The sequence below is a fragment of the Mus caroli genome, unplaced genomic scaffold (assembly GCF_978045245.1).
Source record: "Mus caroli unplaced genomic scaffold, Mus_caroli_1 scaffold_20, whole genome shotgun sequence".
NCBI classification, from domain to species: domain Eukaryota; kingdom Metazoa; phylum Chordata; class Mammalia; order Rodentia; family Muridae; genus Mus; species Mus caroli.
Genome location: NW_028227275.1, coordinates 57209275 through 57228086, shown reverse-complemented (window position 1 = coordinate 57228086; position 18812 = coordinate 57209275). Strand labels below are relative to the sequence as shown.

At 49.9% G+C, this 18812-nt stretch overlaps 2 protein-coding genes across 10 annotated transcripts in view; one reads left to right on the top strand and one right to left on the bottom strand.

The window, feature by feature from the left end:
• Window positions 1–3535: 3535 nt before the first annotated feature.
• Window positions 3536–16610, bottom strand: CUNH11orf86 (chromosome unknown C11orf86 homolog). Of its 8 annotated transcripts, XM_085833940.1 has the most exons (6): window positions 16086–16610; window positions 15048–15181; window positions 13590–13632; window positions 13070–13483; window positions 4996–5353; window positions 3536–4366 (listed from the first exon to the last, which is right to left on the bottom strand). In XM_085833940.1, the coding sequence occupies exons 5-6, from the start codon at window positions 5269–5271 to the stop codon at window positions 4268–4270; spliced, it is 375 nt and encodes a 124-aa protein (XP_085690066.1). In that variant the 5' UTR covers window positions 5272–5353; window positions 13070–13483; window positions 13590–13632; window positions 15048–15181; window positions 16086–16610; the 3' UTR covers window positions 3536–4267. The 8 variants fall into 8 exon arrangements, with proteins under 8 accessions (XP_085690066.1, XP_029328724.1, XP_029328728.1 ...); XM_029472864.2 differs by having other exon boundaries at window positions 13070–13632; XM_029472868.2 differs by having other exon boundaries at window positions 3536–4363; window positions 13070–13632.
• Window positions 16611–16981: 371 nt separating this feature from the next.
• Pc (pyruvate carboxylase) overlaps window positions 16982–18812 on the top strand; it is a 108858-nt gene continuing 107027 nt past the window's right edge. Inside the window, exon 1 of one of the 2 annotated variants that reach the window (XM_021151256.2) lies at window positions 16982–17104. The gene's annotated coding sequence lies outside the window, so the exon portion shown is untranslated. The remainder of the gene's footprint in view (window positions 17105–18812) is intronic. The other variant, XM_085834189.1, reaches the window with a different exon arrangement.

Genomic DNA, 18812 nt, shown 5'->3' with positions numbered 1-18812 from the left:
CTCTCCCAGCCCTCTTGACGGCTACACCATGATTTGGTCTAATAAATATTCACTGATTATATTATTATTATTATTATTATTAATTATTATTATTATTATTTTAGATTTATTTTATTTGCAGGCACACACACGTGTGTGTGTGTGTGTAGTTTGGTTGTTTGGTTGCTTTTCAAATTTTATTTATGTAATTATTGTGGGGGGAAACAGCCTCTGAGCTACTTCCTTAGCACCCGGAGACCCTATAGGCTGTCCTCATTTCTCCTAGGGGATTTTCCATCCATCATCCATGATGCTGGGCAGCCCCAAGGAATCTTTCTAAGCTGCCACCCCAGAACAGCCTGCTGTAGCTCTCCTTTGCCCCTCAGGGGAGACCTCTCTTGCTTCCCTTCCCTGGGAACCTTTGCACCCTCAGCTGGCTTGCTTCATCCTCAGAGAGTTGACCTCAGTGGGCGTTGAGGGGAGGACTGTATGTCCTCCTGTCTGAGACCCTCACTGTCTGGGTGAGCCTTTTAAGTGCAGGGGTGGATTGGCTGCTTGGCTTGGAGCTGTGGTGGGGCAGGGATGGTCAGTGGCAGGCATAGTGGGGAGGGTGCAGAGAGGAGCCAGTGTCTGCCTTCCTGTCCTAGCCATTCCTCACTCCCTAGTGCACTAAGGCAGACTCCTCCTGGGAGGTCCAGCGCAGCCATCTGGTCTGTGGCCTGCTGAGCCCACTCTCTCAGATCCTGAAGCTTCTCCCTGGCACCGGTAGTCCTGCCAAGGCCAAGGTGAATTGAGGACATGCCAGGATTCGAGTGCCAGACTTCCCCAAGGCTTGCCTAGGGCAGCTGCTTCCGAGGACTGGTCCTGTGGGGCACAGCATGTCCCTGGCCCATCACATCCCCAGCTGCCCCCAGCCAGGGGCTGTTGTAACACTCATTTCCCAGAGGTGGGTGCTGAGTCAGCAAGTGTTCTTGCCCTTAGTCACATGTGGAGACCTTTCTAGAACTGATGACTAAGAGTCCTGGGCCCATTAGCTGCTCTGCTGTTTTCCATGGGTTAGCTCTGGAATCCAGCAGTCCTGTGAAAAGAGACAGCTCTTATTTTCATTTAGCAGACAAGGAAATCAGGGCACAGAGAGGCTGAATGGCTTGCTTGATATCACTCAGCTAGCAAAGACTGAGAACAGAATTTCACTTTCTGTCTGGCCTGGTGTGTGTGTGTGTGTGTGTGTGTGTGTGTGTGTGTGTGTGTGTAATCATTCATCAGGTGTCAGCCTCAAACATTGTCCCTTAGGTGCCATTCACCTTGTTTTTCTGACACAGGGCTTTTTTCTTCTTCCTCCTCTTCTCTCCTCCCCCTTCTTCTTCTTCCTCCTCCTCTTCCTCCTCCTCCTTCCTTCTTCAACAGGGTTTCACTATGTAGCTCTGTAGACCAGGCTGGTCTCAAGTGCTGGGATTAGAGGTGTGCATTGCCATACCCAGATGATACAGGGTTTCTTACTGGGACCCAAGTGCCATTCATTAGGCTAGGCTGATTGGCCAACGAGCTCTCCGGACACCCCCTGTTTCTTGTTTGGGTGCTTGGGATTGAACTCGGGTCCTCATGCTTGGGTAGCCAGTCTTTAACTGACTGAGCTATCTACCCAGGCCTTGGACATTTTACACACTTTGTTCTCTAGCTTGATAAGGGCAAATTGGGGATGTGGGAGGATTTTCTCTTGGGATATAGCATCCCAAAGGATCAGCATGCCCATTTTACAAATGAGATAGTTAAGACCAGAGGAGAGGGGGTCAATGAGATGGTTCAGTGTGTAGAGGTGTACACTGCACATGAAAGTTTGGTGACTGGAGTTTGATCCCAAGAGTCCAAGTCAAAATGGAAGAAGAAAACCTACTCCACAAAGTCGTCCACTGACATCCACATGTGCACCATGCCGTGTGTTCACACACATACAACATACACACAACTGAGGGGGGAGAAGGGAAGGAGGGAGGAGGAGAGAGGGAGAGGGAAAAGGGAGATGGGAGGAGGGAGGAGGAGAGAGGGAGAGGGAGAGGGAGGAGGGAGGTGGGAGCTGGAAGAGGGTGGAAGGAGGAGGAAGGAGGGAGGGGGAGAAGGAACATACAAGTGCATGCAAGAGTGGATTGTGATCCTCCCTAAGGTCAAGTTTCTTTCAGGGAGGAGGCTTTGACCCACAGGCCTTGGCTTCCTCAGTTCCTCCGACTGTCTGTCCATACTGCATCCCATAGTCTCCCTCAGAGTGGGGTTTTGGACATCCAGCATAAGCCCTGACCTGGGAGGCAGCAGCTCGGGTTGTCAGTCCCAGTTGGTCCCTGGCCCACTGTGGCCCTGTTCTCATCTGTAAGATAAATGGCCTCATTCAGGTACACAGTCCTCGCTCAGAGAGATGCTGGTGACACAGTGTTTTCTGTGTGCATCATGGCTTCCTTATTAGTGCAGCCATGAGGCCCCACTTCCCCAGCAGAATTTTTCCCCCAACCTGCTTCCAGCCTTCTTCCTTCTAGGAATCTGAAGAAGATGCCCAGTTAGGCCCAGCGCCCAGCCCTGGTGCAGGAAATCAGGCCTCCTATGGATGCTGCCCTAGTGAACATTTGTTCTGTTTTGTAACAGCGTCATGCAGCTGTCTGTGCCTTACAGACACAGTATGAACCACTTGAGGACCAGGAGGAGCACTGATGGAGCCGTGCTGGCTGAGGAATACGCTTCCTGGCTCTGAGCAGGCTGAAAAAGAGGCCGCTTGAGGAACAGGAGCAGAGCAGGGCAGACTGGAGTACAGTGAGTCCCAGGCCTGCTAGCTGTAAGATCCAAGACCCCTGGACTAAGACCGAGAGGCTCTGCCCACAGAGGCCAGAGCAAATATTGGGGTGAGGGCACTGAAAGGAGGATGTAGATCAAGACAGCTGGACAGATGCTGTCTGAGGGCAAGTGAGTGTCAAGTCCTAGCCCACACCTCCACATAGGCCACGCTGACCCATGCCTGGGAGGCTTCCGGGTACCACAACCTTCATGTGTGCCTGCACCGACAGAGAGGTCTACAAGGTGGGGAATGCATGTCTCCATGAGGCAGCTAGCTAACTGGCTAGGAGGTACCCCCACCCCAAACCAAAAGCTACATCACCTTAGCTCTTTCTGGTCAGATTTGAGCTCAGCCTGACTATTGTTCTGGCCTGACTCAGTGTGGTCCCCCTGCCAAATATGGAAAGGTAAGATCGGTCGGCATCTCCTTTGATGGATGGGGAAACTGAGGCTCCAAGTGCAGGAGGGGCTAGGCAGCTGTTACAGAGCCTGGCTGGAAGCACACACACATACACACACATACATACACACACACACACACACACACACACACACACACACACACATGTTCCCAATGGCCACCAGGACCAGGACCTCTTGTGTGCCTTTAGTTGCCCTACCAGGTTTCTGAGCTCTGAGAAAACAAGGAGCCCGTCACTGCATTGCCCTTCAGAGTGAGGCCGTGGACTCTGAACCTGGGAGAGGCCCAGAGCCTGTGCATTAGTCACTAGACAAAGAGTTTCCTTCAGTTCAGTGGCTTTATTAATGGGTTCAACCCCAGTGTTAGGCAGTGTGTATGTGTAGGAGGAAGGTCTCTTCTCCACTCCTGGCCTCAGTTTCCCTCTGTCACACAGGGAGAGAAGACTTCCCTGCTTTCTTCATCGGGATATCATGAAGTCCAAAGGCAGCCATATGCATGTTTGGGCTTCTCAGGCATACAGCAGCCCCCCAGGACAGTCCAGACATGGTCCTAGCCTGTGAAGGCTCACAGTCTATGAGGGAAGCCCAAGCCTTGGCCAGTCACTGGCAGCTGCCCAGAAAGTCAGGTGGAGCTTGGCCCTGGGACCAGGTGATATTCAGGAAGTTCTCAGCCTTTCTTTGGCTTCACTGAACTCTGACCTGGAAGTGGGTGGCTGGTCTTTGTGGGGCCAAGGGGTCACAGTTGGTACTCTCATTTCTGTGTAGGTCCCTAAGACCTTCATAAATGCCAGTCCAGAGAGTTTTTAAACCCAAAAGGTAGAGAGCCAGGTATTTTCTCCTCAGGCCTGTGGAGATCTTTGCTAAGAGACAGGTACCAGAACCAAGAAGAGCAGCCACATGGGAGCTTTGAATGATCTGGTGGCAGAGGCCTCCTTGGGTCACAAGACAAAGTTCAAAGGCTGGAGCAGTTCAGAGTCCAGAAAAGCCATGCAGGGGCAGATGAAAAGACACAGGAGCGGAGCCTGTGGAGTGAGGGACAGTCACAGCAACTCTAGCTGTTGGTGTCCAACAAGGTCTCTGGGGAGGCTGGTTGACTCAGGGTCACACTGGGGAAGCTGGCGACAAAACTCCTCCACCTTCTTTTCACCTGCTGGAAGACCAAAGTAGGAGAAACATCATAGCAGTGGCTTTAAGGGGTGTTCCACTCACAGCCACCAGGTGGGGGTAGAGCTATGAAAGAGAAGCTAAACTCCTGGGGGGGAGGGGAGACCCTTCCCCCTGGGACGCAGGGCCAGGAGGGGTGGGGAAAATCTACTCTTCATCCCGTGTGAGAGGTACAGAGGGTAATTTGCCAGAAGTTGCATTGGCCAATCTGCCTGCCTCCTGCTCTAGTCACCCTTGCAACATAGTATTACATTAATCATCTTAATACAGCTCTCAGAGCCTTGTGTGGTAATGTATGCCTGCACTCCCAGCACTCAGAACACTGAGTAGGATCAAGAGTTCCAGGCCACTCTGGGCTACTTAGTGAGAACCCATCTCAAAACAGGAAGGCTCTGACCATATTCCACCCAGACCCCATTTGCCCACCCTCCTCCAGCCTTCAATGAATCCCCAGTGCCCACAGGGGTGAGGGGAATCACAACTGCTTTTAGTCAAATGCATTCAATTCCTGGGTATTTTGCTTGGCTTTCCTCATGTCAGCTGTGCTCTTAACCCTTTGCTGCCCGGAGTCCCCACCCTTCCCCATGAACTTGATAATTCAGTTTGAAGCCACACCTGTTGGTACTGTCTCAGCCACCGCCGGCTGCCTCCTCCTCTCTGGCCTTGGATCAGCTGCTCTGTGTCTCCCAGGGTCCCTGGCAGCCGCTCCTGGACAGAGACCTCCAGCCCTTCCGTGCCATCGGGGCCCTGCGACCTGGACTTCTCACGGCCCAGTCTGAGGCTCAGTGCTCGGTGGAGTCGGCCATCCAGAGACCTCCCCTGGGACTCATGGAGCCTCCCATAGGAGGGCCGGGGTTCTCGGAAGGACTGACTGCGCAGGCTGGTCCCCATGGTCCTAGAAGCTAGCACTGGTCAGTAAGCCACTAGCTTTGTGAGATGGCCCGGTGCCTTCACTCATATGATGGGAGATCACCTGTAGACAAAGGTCAGTGCTGCTGAGGTGGCTGTCATAAACCAAAGGGCAGGCCACAGAGGCCAAATATCTCTGAGTCACTCTCCATTGACTTCTCACCCTGTGGGACTATACAGCGCAGGCTGGCTTCCAGCTCGGGATCCTTCTGAATGCTGGGCTGGTTCCTATTGTCTTCCCTCCTCCCTCCAGACAGCCTTCTCTGACCACACCACCCTGGAGACCTTGCCGGCCTCCTCTGGCCTTGGCCTTGGCTGGCCATACCACTCATCTCATTGACATTAAGCAGAGATTACTTCTACAACAGGACAGAGAACAGAACAGCTTCAATCTAGAACAGTCAAAACCATAACTACCAGGGTGAAATTGGGTAAGGCAGGGGCTGGACAGTGGACAGTACTTGTTTTCATGGCTCCAGACCTTCAGTTTTACAAGGTGAAAAGCACTCTGGGAGTCAGCGGCACACATCCAAAATCGTGACCTGCAGGGGCTGGGGGGACGGCTCACTCATAAAGTGCTTGCTGCACAGGATCTGGGTTGGGTTCCCTGGTATCCCTGTGGGAAAGTGGATGTGCATCTGTCATCCCAGACCTGGGAGAGACAGGAAACTCTCTGGGACTTGCAGTCCCTGTCTGAGCTGCATTGGTGAGCTCTTGACCCAGTGGGACACGCTGTCTCAAAAACTAAGGGAAGGAATGGTCGAGTGGGCACGGGCACTTGCTGACAAGGGAAGGAATGGTCGAGTGGGTCGAGTGGGCATGGGCACTTGCTGACAAGCCTGACAACCTGAGTTTGATCCTTGGGATTCACCTGGTGGAGAGAACTGGCTGTCACAGGCTTTCCTCTCTCCACCACACGTGTGCTGTGGCTCTCAAGAACACACAATACACACACACACACACACACAAAAATCCCAAATAAATGTAATTTGAAAATGTAAAAAGGTGAGGCCAGGCAAGGTGGCTCATGTCTTTTATCTCAGTGCTCATGCCAGGGGAATTTCTGTGAGTTTGGGCCAGCCTGGTCTACACAGCTAGTTCCTCTCTCAAAAACTAAGAGGAAAAAAAATGAAAGGTAGAGAATGACAGAGGAAGACACTTAGTGTCAACTTCTAGACTACACACACGTGTGCGAGTGTACACACACACACACGTAATCCCTTCACACACACCACACAGAGACACAAAGAAAAAAAATGACCTATAGTAAATATTATTTCAGTGCCAGACTTTTGTCTTAGGCAGGGTCTCATGTTGCCCAGATGGGCCTCGCTATGTGGCAGAGGATGATCTCGAATTCCTGATCTCTGCCCTCCTCCACCTCCTGAATTCTTGGATTACAAGTATGGGTCACCATGCCTTGTGTAGATAGTGCTGGGGATGGAACACTGATTATTGTGCACACTAGGCAAGCACTGTGTCAACTATGCTACATCCTCAGCCTGGCAGGTTCTGTGTGTGTGTGTGTGTGTGTGTGTGTGTGTGTGTGAAAGGGGGGGAGGGAGAGGGAGAGGGAGAGGGAGAGGGAGAGGGAGGGAGGGAGGGAGGGGAAGAGAGAGAGAGAGAGAGAGAGAGAGAGAGAGAGAGAGAGAGAGAGAGAGAGAGAGAGCAGGACAGGGCCAGGGTCGGTGTCAGGAGAACTGAATTTCTCCAGCCTTAGCTTTGCCCTCAGTTCTAGCAAAGCACATGGTTAAAAGCTCTGGCTCCAGGGACCACTGTCTTCTAAGTAGAGTGCAGTTTCACTGCTTAAAGCTCTGTGACCTTGGGTTACATCCTTCTCTCTTTGGTCCCCTCAGTGTAAGAGTGACAAAGAACTCAAGCTAGAGCCAGGCAGGCCACCACCGTACACCTTGAGCTCCAGCACTCGAGGCAAGGGCAAGAAGACCTCTGTGGGTTTGAGGTCAGCTGGGTCTACAAGTCCAGGATAGGGTTGCTACACACAAAAAAACCCTATCTCAGAAAACACAACAACAACAAGAACTCAGGTCATTGTGTGAATTAACTGGGGTGCAGAGGGTCTCGGACACATATTCAAAGCAAGTTGATGACATTCATTCTTGTGCCCAGGCTGGCCTTGAACTTCTAAAGTCAAATGATTTTCTTGCTTCTGAGTTCCTGGGACTACAGGTGCCTCCACACTTGCATCATCATCACCTTTTACAGATCAGGAAGCAGCTTACAGAGATTAGCATCTGGCTAGAAATAGTTGGTCAGTAGTACCCTGGTCAGCCTGCCTTTGAAGCCCTTGAGATAGAATGGGATATCCTGGACTGCCCCCTCATATTTGGGCTGTTGGCTGCAGCACTGTGGGGAGAGAAGCCCTGCATGTGCCTCTTGGCTCACTTCCATCTTCTCTCCCTGGGCCTGACCTCATACTCTTTCCTCCCTCTCAGCTTTGGAGTTTTCCCTCCGCGATGTTTCTCTTAATATCTGCTAGTCTTAGCAGGCACCCAGAGAAACTTTGATGGAGCCCTGGGGCTGCTGAGATAGCTTAGTGGGTGTTTTAGTCAGTGTTCTATTGCTGTGAAGAGACAACATGACCAACTCTCTCCATGTGTCCTTGGCTGGCCTGGAAGTCGATACATAGACCAGCCTGGCCTCAACCTTAGAGAGAGAGACTCCTTCCTCCACCTGAGTGCTCCATCTCCTGAGTGAGTGCTCCACCTCCTGAGTGCTGGCATTACAGGCCTGCACCACAAGGCCTGCTTTCTGAGGAGCTGGGGGATGGTCCTCAGCTTCCTGTGTGCTCAGCAAGCATCTTACCAACTGGGCTGTGGACCCCACTCCTGTCTTCTTTGTTTCTTTTCGAGTCAGGGTTTCTCTGTGTAGCGCTGGTTGTCCTGGAACTCACTCTGTAGACCAGGCTGGCCTCGAACTCAGAAATCTGCCTGCCTCTGCCTCCCAAGTGCTGGGATTAAAGGCGTGCACCACCACTGCCTGGCCTCCAACTCTTGTCTTAACACCATCTCTTCTACTCACTGGAGACAGAAGAAAATACAAGCAGCTACCCTGCCCCCCCCCCCCCCCCCACTGCCTGCACGCGCTTCGCCTGGCCAGTCCTGACCCCTTACACGCTTTACATGACTTTAAAGGTTTATCTTATGTACTCATTCCTGCTGGCACACGTGTATGTATGCCACATGTGTGCCTGGGGCCTGGGTGAGGCAGAAGAGGGAGTCAGTCCATTGGAACTAGAGTTAGAGATGATTGTGTGCTACCATGTGGGTGCTGGGAAATAAAACAGGGTGGGTCCTCTGCAAGAGCAGCAGCAGAACTATCTTGCACTGACTGCTCTTTCAGAGGTCCTGAGTTCAATTCCCAGCATCCACATGGTAGTTCACAACCTTCTATAATGGGATCCAACGCCCTCTTCTGGTGTGTTTGAAGATAGTGATAAGTGTATTCACATACATAAAAATAATAATAAATCTTAAAAAAAAAAAAAAAAAAGGAGAGCCATCTCTCCAGCTCCTCATCTTCCCATGTCTAGACCTGAGCTATACATCCCAACAAATCTGCTTGAGCCCACGGTGCTGGGTGAGGTAGACTGTTCAGCCAGCAGACGAACAGTGCACACATCACACATCTGAACCCTCCAGACCAAGCATCCCTGAAGGCTAAGAAACTGCCATTTTCATCTTTGTGTCTGTAGGACCAGACATAGTGTTAAATACTGAAGGCTGTTAAGTTACCTGTTGCTACATGACAAATCACCCAAGGAAGGAATGCAGATGTCAGATGAGACATTGTAACGTCCTGCTTCCTCCTCCTTTTTTTTTTAGACAGAGTTTCACAGCTTTGTTTGGCCTGGAACTCACTATGTAGACCAGGTTGGCCTTAGACTCACAAAGGTCTCTCCAGTGTTGGGACTAAATTCCTGTGCCACCATACTCTGTCCTCATTTGGTTTTTCAAGCAGTTTTTACTGGTTCTGGAACTAATCCCTCTATGGATATCATCTAAACCTCCAGAGAGCTTAAATGAAATTTAGTGGCTTAAAACAACATTAGCGGCTTAAGACAGCACACCGTCATTATCTCTTTGTTCCTGTGTGTGTGTATTGGGGGGGGGTTGTTGGGGGTTGGGAGTGGCTTAGCCTGGTACAGGCTTCTCAAGGGCTCCCAAGGACACTCTACAGTGTCTCCCCCCTCCCCCAGGTGCCAGGTGGTAGATGCGTTGTCAAGTGTCAAGCTCAGTCATTCATTCGTGGAAGTGTTTACAGAATTCTGCTCTTCATAGATTATGATTAGGCCAAGGGCCTCAGTTTCTTGTTGGCTGTTGCCACTTGATCCTCTTCAGAGAGCCACTCAGAAGACAGCAGCTTGCTTCAATCAGAGTAAGCAAGTGTGAGGGTTGGAGAGCAGGAGCAAGACAGAAGCCAGGCTCTGGGCTGTGACATCAGAGGTGACATTCATCACTCTCGGCTATATTCTGTTTCTTAGAAGGATGTTGCAAGGCCCAGTCTGCTCTCATGGGAGATGGGGACCAGGGAGCTGAACATGGAGGCTATGCTGTTTAATTATTTTTTTTAATTTTTATTACATTTTTTAATATATATGCAACATATTGAGCATATCCTTTCCCCTCCCTCACCTCCTCCCAACTCACTCAACTTCATGTTCTTTCTTCAAAAAGAATAACAACAACAAAAGACAAAAAAAAATCAAAACAGACAAAAATATAAGAAAATCAATAATATAAAACAAAAAGTGCACAAAACCCCCACAGAGTCTGTTTAGCTTTGGCCAACCACTCCTGGGCCTCGGCTTGCTCTGGAGTGTGACTGACATACCCAGTGACTAGTTTTGGGGGGGGGTTGTTTGTTTGAGGGAGGGGTTGTATGTTTCAGTCAACTTGACCCTAGCTAGACTCATCTGGGAAGAGGAAATCTCAACTACAGAAGTACTTTCATCAGATTGGACTGTGGACAAGCCTGTGAGAGCATCTTCTTGTTTACTGATCAACACGGGAGGACACAGCCTACTGTGTGGTGTCACCCTGGGTCAGGTAGTGAGGAGTGTATGTATACAAAGGCAGGCCGATTAGCAGCGCTTTCATGGTCTCTGCTTGAGTTCCTGCCCTGACTTCCCTTCACGATGGGCTGTAGTCAGGATGTTTAAGTCAAAGAAACCATTTCTCCCCACATTGCTTTGGTCATGATGTTTATCAGCAACGGAAAGCAAACTAGGACAGAGGTGGTGAACATCGGGAGCCTGGGGTCCCTGGAGCTATACTAGAGTCCATGGCAGAAGCGTAGCGTTCCAAACACATGGCACAGCCTAAGTCCAGGGCCTTGTTCTTTTTTGTTGCCCAGGCTGGTCTGAAACTACTATGTAGCCTTGGTTGGCTTCAGACTTGCACAGTTCCCCTGTGGCCATCCTTGAAGGAAAGGAAACTGATTCTTGAGATGCCTGTGCTATCAACCTGCTGAAATAACAGACCCCCCTAGCAGGGGGGAGGGGTGGCCTTACACACAGTGTCGTGTGGGTGGCCGCACATATGGGAGGCAGGGGTGGGCAGATCTCTGTGAGTTTGAGGTCAGCCTGGTCTATAGATAAGAGTTCCAGGACAGCCAGGGCTACTCATAGAGGACAGCCCCACATCCCGACTCCTTCACCCCTATCTTAAAAACAACAACAACAGGAAAAAGAGAGAGAGAGAGAGAGAAGGAAGAAAAGAAGAGAAGAGAAGAGAAGAGAAGAGAAGAGAAGAGAAGAGAAGAGAAAAGAAAAGAAAAGAAAAGAAAAGAAAAGAAAAGAAAAGAAAAGAAAAGAAAAGATAGAAAAGTCCCCAAACATTTTCCCAGGAATTTCATGCTGGGCAGAAAGAAAGGCTGAAGGCCAGGAACTCGCCAGAGGAGGAAGCTGCCTCCCAGGAAGAAATTTCACATAACTAGGGTTACAGAACTGTGAAACATGCCTGGCTCAGCCTCTAAGGGATAGGATTACAGGTATAAGGCACCCTCCCAGCTAAGCCTCTAACTTTCTTAGTTCAGACAACTGGTCTACCTACACTCTTGGTTTTTAGACAGAGAAGCTGAGATGGTTCTTAGGTTCAAGTAATCCAACCTTCTTACTAGGTGACAAGTGCCTCTGCCCACCAAGCCTTCCCACAGCCCTCCACCTGATCACTTAGGCAAATCAAAGTGAAGAGCCAACAACCTCACAGTTACTGAAAGATTACCCTTAAAAGCTCCTATAAAAAGCTCCCAGGAGCAGAAGAGCGCTCGCTGCTTAAGGTTTCCTGTATGGGAGCTGAGCTTAATTTATAGAGCCAAGAACACTTGTTCAGATATGCAGGGGTGATGGTGGGTTTGTCCTGCCTTCTGATCGTGTTCCTCATCTGGGTGCGCAAACTCCCTTTGTTAACAAGCACAAGTGTGCACCCCATTGTAAGTCCACTGTAGAAACAGGTCTGTGCAGAGGCCTGAGAAGCTATTTGCACAGCCAGGTACCAGGCATTTCTTATCTTATGGGAGATCTTGGAAACACATTGTTCAAAGTCCTTCTAGCTTCAAGACTTAAGATGTCCTTAAGACACAAATGTCAAAAACAAAGCCCTTTGTTTGACATCTGAAGTCTATTCTTTCTTGCCTAGGGTTTTCCCAGGTGATCCAAGGTGACCAGCAGAATACAAAAAAGCATAGCCAGGGAGTCCCAGGCTGTGGGATCAGAGGTCACTTCAGTTCTGGGAGCCTCAGTATCCACACCTGTCAAATGGGCACAGCATCCCTTCATACTTGATAAGGTTACTAGATCAACCAGAGGAGCTGTGGCTCTGAGTGGGTTGGAGATTCATCCCTCTCTGGTCTCAACCTGTAGCAGTGACTTAGCTGTGATGAGGTATCTAACACAGGCTTTGTGTGTCTGGGCTTGTGGGCATTGAAACAGCAGTTTGACAGGGCAGAAATTGCATGTGTGCTGTGGCTAAGGGGATGCTATGGTCACCCTAGTGAGATTGGGAAAGGGAGCCATTCATCCCCTTGCTTGTTGGAGGCCATCTATTTAGACAATCAAGCAGTGTGGCAAAGATGTAGCCAAGGCTCCCCAGTGCTGGTGAATGGCTGAAAGAACTTGTGGAGATGGGACTGCTCATACCAGATAGCAGAGCAGGCAGAGGCTTAAAAGATTGAGTGGGGGAGAGGGAAGAGCATTAGGACTAAGGGACCGTGAAAACCACAATAGGGGGAGGTGTTGATATTTAAGTTGCCTCCAACCCAAAACTATATCCAGGCAAGGGCACAGGGTGGCTTTGCACAGCTGCAGTTTGCACATTGCACCAATGATCTAAACTTGTAGAGCAGGTGGGAACCCGGACCTGTGTCAGGCAGAGAAGGGAACGGCAAAGAAATGAGTATGAAAACTCAGGTCAGACTGACTTCATCAACCTGGATTAAGACTTCTCAAGAGTCTAATAGCACATGGCTCATTCTTAATATATTTAAGACCAGCATAATTTAGAAAAAAAGTTTCCTGGTGCAGTCCTTGGTATATGAGGAAGCATAATTTCATAGAAACTTGACTCAGGGTACATGTTGGTTTTTCCAAGAAGATGGGTTCTAAAGATAGGATACCTGTACTAGCTTAAGGGCCTGAGGGTCTGGCCTGTTCTCACTCATACAGATAGTGTAGAGGTCATCTGGGTTACCAGCCACCTCTCCTCTTGGTTTTGAGAGCTTGGGGGAACCTATGGCTAGAAGAGCCATTTAGATTACTACCTACCTCTGGCTCTGGTTGGAGAGGCTTGATATGGTCTGGATCAACAGATAACACAGATCACCAGGCTATTAGTCACTTCCAATCCTCAATTTTCTGGATAGAAGAACAGGGTCTTTTCGTCTTTTCTTTTCTTCTTTCTTTCTTTTTTAAAACATCTTTCTCAATAGAAAGACAATCTTGTGTGCTTAACAGTCCTGATCTCTCTGGAGATCTGTGGGCTCAAGGGTCTTACAGCTATGCTCCTAAAACGAGCCATGTCTGCTTGGTCATGGACTGGTGGGACACTGCTACGGACCCAGTGATTTCCAGAGGGCCACCTTCCCCTCATTGTCATGATGACTCAGGATGGCTTAGCAGTACTGACAGATGGAAACAATCCCCAGAGACCCAGTAGTGTGGCCAGGATTCCTTGAGGATCTGGAAGATGGAAACATTAAAAAAGGAAAGATCTGGGACACTTGCCTACTGTTCTTTCAGAGGATGCAGATTCGGTTCTCAGCAAACACATGGCAATCATAACCACCTGTAACTCCAGGTCCAGGGACGCTGGTGTCCTCTTCTGGCTTCTGGGAATAACAAGCAAAACAGTCATACACAGAAAGCAGTAAAAAATAACACTCAAAGAAAAAGGAGCTATCCCTCAATGGCTCCCCTCATAGCAGCTTGTTTGCCCAGACCCCGGCTGAGTTGCCCTGTTACAGGTCGTTGGTTCTGGTTGATCCTTCCTTCCTTAAATACAGAGGCCTGGAGTCCCCTGTCCTACAGGATTCTTGGCCTCTGGGCCAGTTTAATTTACTCCAATCCTTTTAACTACTTTTCCTGGACTGGTTTCTATTTATCATGAACTAATGTTTGTCAAACTAAACTAACTCTCTCTCTCTTTTGCTCTCTCTCTCTTTTTTCTTTTTTGGTTTTTCAAGTCAAGAAGGTTTCTCTGTGTAGCCCTGACTGTCTTGAAACTCACTCTGTAGACCAGACTGGCATTGAACTCAGAGATCTGCCTGCTTCTGCCTCCTGAGTGCTGGGATTAAAGGCGTGTAATAATTACACCTGGCTTTGACATCATATTTAAAAATGGTACCACCATCACCCAGCCAGACTCAACTCTTAAACAGTGTCTATATTGAAATGTGAGCAAGGGGTTAGAAGACAAAAACCATATCACTCTCCATAAAGTGGAAGTCACAAAGAAGGCCTTATAGAAGCCCCTGAGATGCTGGGTACACTTCCCTCCCTTCCTGTCCTGGGTCCATATCCTATGTATCACAGCCCAACCCCTGGCCAAGTCTGCCCTTTTGTCTGGTCTCACCTTCTGTTGAAATTTCCTAGGATTATAGCCAAGTTCCCCAAGATTTCAATATCAGTAAAAAAAAAAATCAATAAAAAAATTTCTGAGCTCCACCCCAGACTTCCTGACACATAATCTTTAAGAGTGGGTGTGAGCCCAGAAATCAGGTTGGTTTTGTTTTTAGTGCACCAGGAAGTTTATCACCACAGAGGCCTGGGAAATACTTCGGAGGCCTCCCAGTGTGGAGGCAGACCCGTCTGGAGAGTTTCCAAAACCAGAATGGAAATGCAGGGCCCTCAGTCCCCTCAGTCCCCAGGCATAGGCTTGGGTGGCTTGGGAGGCTACAGCTGTTTCTGACTTCCAGTGGCTCATATAAGGCAGTGAGTGGTTCTGAGCCCAGGCTGAGAAGCAGTTTCCAACCCTGCTAAAGCTTCTCACCCCAGCTTTAGGTCAGGCAGCTTGGTCACTGGGCCTCCAGGACCTGGAATGGGAGCCATCCCCAACCCTGCCAGGGAAAGTCATCACAGACACGAAAGCCTGGGCAGACCTGGGCTCCATAAAATAGGTGCTACAGCTGCTGCTCAGAGCTACAGTTCCCTGCTCACAACTGTCCTCTCACTCTTTGGTTCTGCCTCCATCAGTTTCTTTGTTCATGTCTGAGTCATTTGGGGTGGGTGTAGAAGTCATGTGTACCTTCAGGCAACCTCATGTCCTCTGCTCAGAACTCAGTGCTTACAGGAACCAAGAAGGATCAAGTCACACCATCTCACTCAAAGACCATGGCCAGCCAAACCTTTCTGAAGTATGCCATGCTCCATGTCTTACACCTACATAGTGGAGGAAAGTTAACTATAGACAGGATGTAGGGGAAATCACAGGTATTCCTGTACTCGAAGAGTAAATAGGATCAGTAATTGACTCAGTCACCATTTCGTGCAATCTCTTCTCATGTGGAAATCCAGTTAGAGAGGTAGAGGCCTTTGCCCAAGGTCACACAGTTTAAACTCTTTTTCTGACTTAACTCCAACTCCAGGTGAATTGACACACCTCTGCCCTTATACACAGATATGCCCATTGATAAATAATGATATAATTTTTTTTGAGACAAGTTCTTATGTTGCCCAGGCAGGCCTAAAACTCCTGCTCCTCAGTTGAGTGTGGTGGCATATGCCTTTAATCCAGCACTCAGGAGACAGAGGCACTTGAATCCAGGCCAGCCTGAATTGCACAGTGAGTTCCAGGCCAGGCAAGACATAGGAAGACTTTGTTGTCTCAAACAAGCAAAATTCAACCAACCAAAAAAACCCAACCCGCATCTTGATTCTCCAGCCAAGTGCTGGGATTAGAGTTTTGTGGCGTTATGCTTGGCTTTGTTTTTTTTTTTTTTTTTTGTCATTGTTGTTAGGCATATGAAGTCTTTGATACAATGGCTGACACTAAGTCTTGTTCACCACTCTTCCTAGCATAACACCAAACACATACTTAGTGTTTAAAAGTAATGTATGAATCTGGAAAATTGGAATAGAAATCCATATTCTCCTAATAAATAGCTGTATTAGATTCATGCAAGGTAGGGGTTCTGACAGATAAAGGGGGGACCAGAAGTTGGAATTGCCTTTTTTTCCCCCTCTTTTTAAAAAACAAAAGAGAGAGAGAGAAGCCATACTGCAGAGGCCCACCTTGAACTTGAAATCCTCCTACCTCAGTCTTCTAAATACTGGTGTGACATACCTGTGCCACTTTGCCCAGCAGCCCCCTGGCAAGCTCCACACAGTAGAGTCGGAGTTAGTAAGCAAATTATTGTTTAACGCGATGTTCTCATAATTCCTGATTGTCCTGTCAGGAAATGGTCTATTTTTCTCTTCTTGGCCTGATCAATGATGATGGACTAAGTTTATTTACTGTCTGGTCTCCTATCATTGGAAGGCAGGACTTTGGAGTTGCTTGGGTGACTTTCTTTAGCTACACCGAACCTTCTAGAAAGAAAACCTTTAAGGTTTTGAGCGGCCCAGCTTTGCTGATCAGGAACCTGAGCTCAGAGACGTGAAGCTGCTGCTCCAAGGTCACACAGAGGCGGGCTCCTGACCACCACCCCCATACACGCAGCTTCTACAGGACGCAGACACTGAACCCCAGGTGGTACCGGCGCTCTCTGCTTCCTCGTGTCCTTAGCTAACGCTTCTCCTGCGACCTCTTCTGTATCTGCTAAAGAGTACGTGCGTCTGGCAGCGCTGCTCCAACCCCCGTGCATCTGTTATGGTTGCGGTTTTAAGAGACACGTGCTACCCTAGTGAATGAATTGCACGTCCCCACCCCCGCCGTCAGCCAATCAGGATGAGCTTCCAGCCGGACCACTTCCGCCTATTGCGGGCCCTGGCCGCGCCAGACGGCCCACGTGAGGCTTTCAAGAAAAGAGAGTAGGCGGCGGCGCGTAGGGGGTGGGCTCTTCCCGCCTCTTCACCAATCACAAGGTCTTCTGGGGACGCGAGGGGCGGAGTCGACGTGAGGCGCCAAGGCTTAAACGCGAGGGGTAGGTGGGTGCAGGGAGGAGTCCTGAAAGGGGGAGCGGTGAATGATAGGGCCATTCATCCAATCTTTGGAGGGGTTGGGCTGTCTCCACCAATGGAAAGTCTTACGGGCGGAGCCAGGGCTGCAGCAAGTTTGGTTGCGCGGAGACCGCAGCTGTTCCCTGTCAGTGGAGGCAGGGGCCGTCAGAGGCGGCGGCCACGGCTAGAGGCGGCAGGGCGGAGGTGAGTGTCCGCGGCGCTCTGCACCTTACTCTTCCTGGTGCAGGTCGCTGCGGGTGGAAGTGCACCGGCACCGGCGCCGGGGACGCTTATGTAAGGGTGGCGCGCGCCAAGGCGACGTGGGTTCCCCGAGTGTTGGGGAGACGGCTGCCGGCATTGCACGACGCGGCGCGACAGGACGTGCACAGTCCCTCCCCCCCTCCCTCGGGCACCCGGGAGGCACGGACCCGCCCCCCTCCTTTGCTCTGGGCTCCCAGGAGCCCCTGGCTGCCGGAGCATCCTTCAGGCGCAGGCAACTCGTTCCGCCCCTCTGGCGGCCCACGTTGGCCTTAATCCTGCTCTTGCCGGCCCATTTTCGAGATAGAGAAACTGACGCTTTAAGCCCTAAAGTGCTTCGCGCCAGCTTCCCGTGAGGGCTCGTACTCCAGTCTGGTCAGAATGGGGTGCTCACAGTAGCCCCATCATACTGCATATGAAATCCATGCCGGGAGCGTTGAGAGAGACTTTTCCTTGTTCTTGATGTTTATACCACATCTTCAGGGGGAAACTCCTAGGAGCCCCTGGGTTCCACTTTGGTTCAGGTGTGGAAGGAATTCTGAGGCTCCCAAGATTCAGTGATCCATCCGCCCCAAACCCCTCAGGAGGTGTGCCCGGACACTGCCCGTTATTTCTACAGCGTTTGGGAAGTGCCCTTCTGGGCAATCGCGAAGCCCTGGCTTTGAGGACTTGTGCGTGCAGGTTCCTCCCAGAGTGACTGCCCTGTGTACTTTGAGGGAGTTGCTTTACCTTTGCAGGGCTCTTTTCTCCTGTCACAAGCTTTGGAATCAAGTAAGATTTCTAGGTCTCTGGCAGGTTTGAAATTCTTAAAAATCTCTTTCATAAAATGAAGGTCTCTTCATTTTATGAAACAGGTCATCCAGGCTAATTACTCCCGATCTCCATCTGAGAAAACTGAAGTCCGAAGAGCCAGCTAGATAGACTCAGTCCCTAGATCACAGCTAGAGCCCCACTCTTTGCCTTCCCCGTTGCTCCCTCACCCACTGCCTCCAGCAATCCTGGCTCTAGCCTCCTGCTTGTCACCCTTTCCCTGTATATGATGCAAATGCTCGTGTTGGGGGTGGACATGCTGAGCCTTCTACCTGCTTACAGCCAGCTAAAGCTTGTTTGACTATTCTTCACTGTTAACTCTCAAACTCTTCATTTTTGAAGACAAAATCTTGCAGTGTAGCCCAGGCTGCCTTTGAGCTCATGATCCCCCTGTCCCCACTGCCTGTCTCTCTCAAGTGCTGGGTTACAACCACATGCCAACAGTTACATCTCTAAGTCTTTATTTATTTTATTAATTTTTGTTTTTCTAGACAGGGTTTTTCTGTGTAGCCCTGGCTGTCCTAAAACTCACTCTGTAGACCAGGCTGGCCTCGAACTCAGATCCACTTGCCTCTGCCTCCCGAGTGCTGGGATTAAAGGCCCTTGACACCCAACCCTAATGGCTACAAAACAGTCCTGCGCCTAAGGCTCTGGGAGCACTGTAGAAGAGGGCATGGAAGGATTTTAAGAGCCAGAGGATCAGGGAGTTTGTTACAAGATTGTGTCTCCTTATAATTAATGTTAGAAGCTATACCTATAAAATCTCACCAACATGGGTGTCTAAGTGTGATTTGATCAAGGGTGACACCAATGGACATACTAAACTAAATGGGGATAGGGGAAT

What these genes read in the sequence shown, in the direction of transcription:
- CUNH11orf86 (XM_029472864.2), bottom strand. Translation starts at nt 5,271, where the DNA reads ATGGGGACCAGCCTGCGCAGTCAGTCCTTCCGAGAACCCCGGCCCTCC. An exon ending in GGCTGAGACAGTACCAACAG is followed by an intron (nt 4,367 to 4,995) that starts GTGTGGCTTCAA and finishes TTGGTCTTCCAG; the next exon opens with CAGGTGAAAAGAAGGTGGAG.